This window comes from Pterocles gutturalis, unplaced genomic scaffold (genome assembly GCF_000699245.1).
Source record: "Pterocles gutturalis isolate BGI_N339 unplaced genomic scaffold, ASM69924v1 scaffold16443, whole genome shotgun sequence".
Taxonomy (NCBI): domain Eukaryota; kingdom Metazoa; phylum Chordata; class Aves; order Pterocliformes; family Pteroclidae; genus Pterocles; species Pterocles gutturalis.
Genome location: NW_010120791.1, coordinates 1 through 7,984, shown reverse-complemented (window position 1 = coordinate 7,984; position 7,984 = coordinate 1). Strand labels below are relative to the sequence as shown.

General features: G+C 50.8%; 1 protein-coding gene across 1 annotated transcript; it reads right to left on the bottom strand.

The window, feature by feature from the left end:
* Positions 1 to 282: 282 nt before the first annotated feature.
* Positions 283 to 7,642, bottom strand: PSMD13 (proteasome (prosome, macropain) 26S subunit, non-ATPase, 13; the record flags this gene model as incomplete). Its single annotated transcript, XM_010077024.1, has 12 exons — positions 283 to 701; positions 1,442 to 1,558; positions 2,691 to 2,771; positions 3,700 to 3,762; positions 4,468 to 4,593; positions 4,678 to 4,757; positions 5,230 to 5,401; positions 5,763 to 5,849; positions 6,112 to 6,155; positions 6,513 to 6,568; positions 6,647 to 6,681; positions 7,564 to 7,642. Coding segments are annotated over 12 exons (1,036 nt in total), but the record flags the coding sequence as incomplete, so codon positions are not given.
* Positions 7,643 to 7,984: the final 342 nt, after the last annotated feature.

Genomic DNA, 7,984 nt, shown 5'->3' with positions numbered 1-7,984 from the left:
AAAAGTATATAAAAACACATCCACCGCACTGGAATCCTGGAAAACACCCTTGGATGGAGTAAACGCTCCCTCTACTGCAGGTGAGGAGGAGGAGGGGTTGTGGAGAAAGAGGGCAAAAGGAGGAAGATGGTTTCAGTAATGCTGCCTGCGGGCTGCTGCAGGGGCAGGGGAGAGGTTCCCGGGCAGGTTGTGCTCCCCTAAGGCCAATTCCCCCCCCATGGTCAGGCACCTCTTCAGCATGTTTCCATAACAGAGCCTCTGCCACCCCTTTACCTGGAGCAGGCAGCTAGCAGGACACCCTCCCACAGCACTGTGATATCCAGACGGATAACTCAGACACTGTGGGGGCTCTGTCCTCCTTGCACGAGAGCAGGAAGGGAGCTCTCGGCGTCAGTGCCACTCGTGTCAGGGCATAGGGGAATCTTGACTCCAAGCACCAAAGGGTTAACACAGCAAAAGGCCACTTACTCCTCCCAACAAGCCTCAAAAAGTTGCTCTCCCCTCTGCCCACCCACCCCCCTCCAAGAGAATTCACATCAGTCAGTGGTCTGAGCCTGCTCGCAGCAGGAGCAGGAGGGATTCCTCTCGGGGCAGCGCGAGGTCCTCTATGTGAGGATGTCGTGAGCTTGGTGCTCCACCAGCATCTCCATGCTCCTCACATCTGTGCACCAGAACTCCAGGCGGTCTTTCATCCCTTTGATCTGCAAGGCAAGCCCACAACAGGTTCAGTGGAAGTCCTGGAAATGCCAATATTCACCTTTAAGGACCAACTCTCGAGACCCCAAACCACTTCTCAAAACCCCACACCCCTGGGATGCCACTTAACCTCCTCCGCCATCCCACCAGCCGTGTTTACATTGAAATGCGCAAACAGGATTGTTTGCAGCTAGCATTCCATATACCATTTTGGTTTGTTAAAGGTAAAGGCACCCCAGACAGTCTCCTAAAACATTAGGAGCATGAGCTTGAGATGCTCAGCACCTTCGTCCTTATCACCCTGACCTTCTCTCTTGCCAAGACAGGTGAGCCACCTACAGCCCAGAAACTCCAGATCTCGTTTCCTGCATTCAGGCTTGAGGCAGCCACACCGACATCTGCGACCTTCTGGAGAACACAGCTGCAGCATTTGTGGTTTATGGTGGTTTGTGTGGCTTCTAGATGAAGTGCCACTAAGATCTGTTCTGTCTCCTGACAGGTTTCTAACTACTCGCTGCAAAACGCAGACGGGAAATGCACCGCGTGCCCCAGGTGGGAGCTAAAGGCGGCCAAGTAAAAAGGAACGAGGAAAAGCTGAAACACTTCCTCATTCCCGAGCATCCTCAAAAAGCACTAAAGAGACTAATTCTCAGGCAGCGGCCCGTCACAGCTCTTTTTTGATTTCCAGGTCACATCACGCAGGAAAACAAGTTAGCAGTGCCTTGGCACTCGGGCGGGTCATTACCTGCTGTAAATCCAACACGCGTGGTTGTACCCATGTCATGTGCACCCTCCTATCGACTTCATCGATGCTGCCCTTTACCAAGCCTACCGAGAGAGCTTTCATCACCAGCAGTTCCACCTAAAAATAAAAAAAACTAATTCAGGAAAACAATTGAGAACCACCCAGTTTCCCCCAAGATGAATACAACCTGTAAACAGCACCAGCTTGCAGAAGGCTCTTTACTACACACAGAGCAGCTGCAGCCTACCCCACATGCATCCTGGTTCAGATTCTAATCCTGCCTTGAGAAGCAACATCTAAATACACAGGAGAGATTGCTTTCCTCTAAAAGATTTCCTTTCTTGTCTCTGAAATCCCAGGAAGGACAAGGTAACAGGAAAAAGCCAAACACAGATTTACCACAGGTAAGAGGTGCTCAACCAGCATGATCGCCTTTTTAAATAAAATAACTTGCTCTGCGGTCAGAGAGAGCGCTGTGGGTCCCCTGTACCTTTCTTTGGCAAAGAGCTCAACAAACCTCCTACCACATCCTCACTGACGAGCTGGTAAGATACCAAACGGACAAAAGGACAACAAGTGGAAAATCTGCTGAACTACTGCTCAAACCACAGTGGTTAGCGGCCTGAAGCTGAACAAGGGGGGCACCGCAAAACTGGAGAGAGTCCAGCAAAGGGCCAACAAGATTAGGAGGCTGCGGACTCGACATTATGAAGAAATTTTATTTCCTCAGCCTAGGTAAGAGGTGGCTTGGGGATACTCATCACAGCCTTCCTGCACCTAGAAGGCAGTGACACGGAAGAGAAGAGGCACTATCCCCACAAAGATGAACAGTGAAAAGACAAGAGACCACAGGCAGGATTTGCTCCAGCGGGGATTCCATCTCGAAAACAGAAGAAAATTCTTCACCGTGAGAAAAATTAAACATCAGTGACACTTCCCCTCGCTGGAAATACTCAAGAGCACTAGGCAGGGCGCTGCGCAGCCTGGCCCAAAGGCCGCTTTCAGGAGCAGGTGGGAGCAATGAGCCACAGAGCTCGCTCCCAACTTCAGACTATGACTAAGAAACTTCAAACGTTCATGAAGAAACAGGAGCACCAAGAAGTTAATTCCTTCCAAAAAAGAAAGAAGTCCCCAAATGCACAGGAAGAGGGGAGAACGCTTCTACTCCGAGCTCACCTGCAGGAGCAGGTCTATCCCGGCACTGTTAGAGCTTCAGGACATCAGTCAGTCTGTCCGAACCCAAACTCACCTCATTGACAGTGACCTTGGCACTCTTAGCAATCTCTTCAAAAGTCAGCTGTCGGTGATTGGCCGGGCGGGTGAAAGTCATCTGCATTCAAGTAAACAAAACAAAAAAATAAACCCCACACAGTTTTAGTTTTTTCCAACAGCATGCACAGCTTCCCTCGCACTGCCCTGCTCTCAGTTTGCAGCAGCAACGGCATTTCTCCTATAGAATCCAAATACTTTGAAGAAAAACACCTTTACATCAGCAGAAAGGAGCTGTACCCCTCCCTCCTGCACACACACCTCGCTGCTCCAAGCAGCACATTTCCCAGGCAACAGAATCCACAAACACAGCAGCTCAGTCTGTGCTGACAGGTCTCGGTGCGTATCAAATCCCCGAGACAACACAGCACCTGCCGGGGGGAAACCCACCTGCAGCAGAGCACCAAAAGCAGATACACACACACACAGTAACACACACGTCGGTGTGCGGATGTGTGTACACACGTACTTTACGCTTCAGCTAACTCAACACTGAAGTTTCTGAAAGACCCCGGGGGCGCAGAGGTTTACACACCAGTATTATCTGGGAACAACAAAGCCAAAGCCTTCAAGTGACAGGAGAGAAACTGTCGGAACATTCAGGGTCACCTGTCTGGGAAAGGATCTGCCGTCCTTGGGAAACTAAGATCTTAACTGAGAATCTTTTAGAAATCTTTGTTATACTAGAACACCCTTTAAGAGTTGTCATTTCAGATATCTTCCCCAGGATACAAAGCTCGCTCTTTTCATCCCCACCTCGATATCCCGCCTGCAGCTCACCCTGGGGATGGCTAACAGCACAGCACAAGGCTTTTCCCAGCTGGACTTGCCTTCTGGCACCACCTAGAGGCAACACTTGCAGGCAACCGTCAACACCCCCGCGTCAGGAATGCGCCCAGCAGAGAACAGAATATTTAACAGGGCTGCCCCACCACGGCAGCTCGTCCCTCTCTGTTTCCATATTTGACCCACCACAGTTCTCAGCTCACCTCCATAAGACACAGCAGCTGGATCTTCTGCAGCAGAAGCGCTTCATTTGCAGCCAGGTCTGGCTGTAAGAGGATCAAATGGAACCAGTAAGTTCACTTTTACTTTTATTTCCCCCTCCCCCACCCCCGTGAGAGAAGAGCACGCTGCACACAGGAGTAAACCGCAGAGGGACCCATCACCCTCCCTGGGAGGGGCTGTTACAACCCACCCACTACCTGCTAACAGCTCCACAAAACCAATGACAATTAAACACAATTAACTGCAGCGCATCAGCAGGGATGCAACCTTCTATCAAAGGCCACAGCCTTGCGCCAGCAGACGTACAAGTCGCCCTGTAAATGACTGCTGGGTCAGTAATTTCTGGGACAGCCAGTGCAGCTAACACCCAACAGCGTTCTCCTCAAGCTTCCTCAGGGAAGGGGAGTTCCTCGAGGGAAATGCACTATTGCACTGGAAGCAGTTCAATAGTGGGAGTGAATGGCATAATGGAAATGAAATCAGAGATTATCTTCCTTCCTGTGCAGGACTGCGTGATGGTTTTGTTTGCTTTGCCCTTGGATCACGGGATTTCTCTTCTTTCCATCAATCAGAGAGGGAAGCCAAACGAAAACTGACATACGCATCAAGATGAAAGGAACACTGCTGTGTGTGCTCAAAATGATACCAACGCACCAGCATCAGGAATTCTGAAGGTAAAGCTCCACAGAATCCAAGTCTCTGTCAATATTGAGCCCAGGCCTTTAGCAACACAGCAACCCATCACTCACCTGCTGCCCCCACGCTGACTTCAGAGCCTGAAACGTCTCTACATTACCGCTGTTGAAGGCGTAAAGCGTGTCAATCAGCCACTGCCGGTCCGTATTTCTCAGGGACTCCAGAACGGGGTGCATGAGCTGCAGAAACCCGGCAGGGCAGCATTAGCTGGGTAACATCCATTCCTGGCACTCAGCAAGGGAAGCAGTGCAGCATCAACTTACCAGCTCCCCAAAATTATAAACACCTTCTCCCAGGAGCCCCGCCAGTCCCAAGGTAAAGGCTCTCTCCTGCTGCTCTGACACTGAAAAAAAATTAAAACAAACAAATAGAAAAAATGCAAACCAACAAAACCAGTTTGGAGGAAGCAGCACTCTACACCCCATCAGCCCCTCCCTCGCTCTGTGCTGCATTAAATCATCCCCAGCCCTCCTTCTCATCCTCTCCCAAGCCTGGAATTCAGCAGCCTGCAGAAACCCCAGCAGCAGCAGCACAAAAGGGCCATTTTTCGAATCTATACTGAAGATTTTTGGGAACCAGAACAAACTCTCCTTCCTGGTGGGGGCACTTCCCCCCTCCCATCACATGAACGCAGCTTAGGAGCTGACCCTGCTTCTTGGGGTCCTTCCTCTGTCCAGCTGGATCCCAGCCAAGCTACAGCAGACTCAACATAACGCTGAGAAAACCTGTTCTCTGACAGTGGGTTTATTTAAACTGAAGTGATGAAACAGAGAATGATAACTGTGACTTTCTCTGCTCGGCAAAGGAGGAGTTACCCGGCAGATCTTTAACATCAATGCACCCCAGGAACCGCAGAGCATCCTTGTAGTAAGAGGCATGGTTCCCAATCGTCTGGTAGTACTTGCTGGAGAGATCGTAGAAGCGGCTGTGAACCGAAGTCACCCCAGGGAGATTGTTCAGCATCTCCTCAACCTCCTCGATGGTCTCCTAGAGGGTGAAAACCCATCTGTTAGAGCTCGCCAGCAAGCAGCACACACACGGCTGAACTCATGAGACCCTCCAGGCTGCAGACTGGAACATATCAGGGTATTTCTTCCCTCTCCTCTGAGTTGTGCACACCAATCCTATTGAAACTTCAGAGACCGGGCCGTAAGCACTATGCAGATGTTCTACAAGATACAAAGCAAAACTGCCAGCCTTCCTGGAAACCCCAGGAGCTGCAAGTTTGTCATCTTCTCCTTCCAAACTGGACACAGACACAGGCACATCCACGCTGTAGCAACTGCTGAAGTGTGTCACCGCGCTCCAAACTATCCCAACGCTTCAACTGCGCAAGTCTTCACCTCACCTTGGTGACCTGCAGGTCTCCGATGTTCAGCTTGAGCGCCCCGATGGCTGTTTTACACAAAATGACAGCTTCATCGCTGCTTTTGACCTGCGGTTACACAAAGTACAGGTTTAGAGAGCGTCACCCTTGCAGCCAGGCAGGCTCTTGACACCTAGACTGTGCTGGTCACGTTTCATCTGTTAACATGCTCCCGCATTAAAGCACAGAGTGGTTCACTGAGAGAAGGAGCAGCTGCTCTCCAGCAGAGGTTTCAACACACACACATCTGCCTCTCCTGCTATGCCACGTATCCTCATACGCAAAACGATCCCTGTAGGTGGACTACCAGAAAGAGGAACTCCAAAAATACCTTTTCTCGAGTCTTCTCCAGGAAAGTCAGGGCCACATTGGGATCTGAAGTAAATAAAAAAAAAAAAAAAAGCAGCAATTTCAGGAATTCCCATGGAACTCAGTCCCAGCCTAGACACATATCAATTTACTGGATTCATGAAGACTGGAATGTATTTTCTCTGTAGTGTACTGCTCAACCTCCAGAAGGTGCTCCGACCTGTGGGCCCAGCTTTCTGCTCCCCAGCCATTTCTCCAGCGAAGCTGTACCTTGCTGCTCCCCGTAGCAGCAGTTATTGAAGCTGAGTTAGCGCCTTCCCTTTTCAATACCCCAGAAAGACAACAGCTGAACAGTATTAACTGGTCAAATTTCATAGGCAGCAGCTGCTAAAAATCCTATAAGTAACAGGTACATGTCCTTACCCGTCATCTGTCTGACCACATGGAGAATGATCTCTACCAGGGACAAGGGGTTCACCCTGAAACCAAAAACTCATGGTCAGAACAGACTCAGTCAACAACAGGTTACCTGAAAACGTGCAGACAAACCAACTCACCTGTGCTCAAACTCACTGATGAAGTTCTCGTAAAGCTGCAGGCACAAAGACACCGACAGTCAGGGCAAAAGGGCATTTCGCTTCTCACTGCATTCCGGTTCATTTCCCCAACAACGCAGTGGGTGTCCAGTACAGAAATGTCTACACTGGACAGAATCCAGGAGCCAAACACGACTCATTTCAGATAATTCTATCTCTGTAGTCTCCTTCCAACTGCAAGGAGCAATTCAGGAAAGTCCCAAGCCAGCAGGTACCACAACACAGCCCCTCCCTGCCTGGTGCACGGCCTCAATTGCCGCCGTACAAGAAGCACAGCCCTAAAGCGTCCACATTTCTCTTTGAGTGTGTTCAGCCCCAAGAAACCCATGGCTGTTCATCACAGAAATAACTGCCTCCTGGGAAGTTGAATTTTAACCTAAAAACACAAAGGAGAGCACAAGTACACGGATACTTGCAGCCTACAGGGAACATGCAACTCCAGACCGAGTATCCCGTTACCTTCCCAAATGGAAGAGGTTCCCGGACAGGGGCTGAAGTGACCCACTGAACACTTTGCCGCGTCCGTGAACACCTGACACTCCATCCTACGCTTGCAGCTGTAAACGCCTCGTTACAGAAGGGAAAGAAAAAGGCTCTTCCTGCGCCCCTCCCCCAGAACACAAATCCTGAGTGAAGGCAATTAAAGAATCATCCTGAGGCTTCTAAAGTTGACACGTCTTATTTCAGGAGAATTTTCACACACCAGCCAAATCCTGCACGCTCACATCTAGCGCAAAACCCCAGAGAGCTGCATTCACCCGGTTTAACAACTCCCGAGAGACAAGTCACGGGCGGCTTCTTTCCCACTCGTACAGAAATACCGTCCCTCATCTCCGCTACGGAAAGATAAAACACATGGCAACAGTCAAGCACTTCACCTTGATGAGTCCATCTCCCTGGGCAAAGCAGGGGTCCTGCACAAAGTCCAAAACTTGCAGCGTCAGCTGGTGCCAGAGCCTTGAGAAACAAGAAAGTCACTCGGTGAGTCCCCGCTTCATAGCAGCCCCTCAGCTCCAGCCACATCCTGTGCTCCACCCCCAGAACCTGCTGGACCCGCTCGTCCCTGCAGCCGCGGCGACTAATGAGACACAAAAACCGGCGGCAGGGACCCCCCAGAGCACGAACTTAAATTAACTCCTGGAAAATAACACGGGAACCAACTCCTTGAACTCCCGCAGCCACGAACCTGCCGGTGGGAGAGGGCAGCGGAGCCCCTTCTCTGGGGGACAGTCCCGGGGGAGGAGGGCGGAGGGGGCACAGCCCCACAGCAGGGCCCCGGGACCCCCGGCAGAGGAGCGC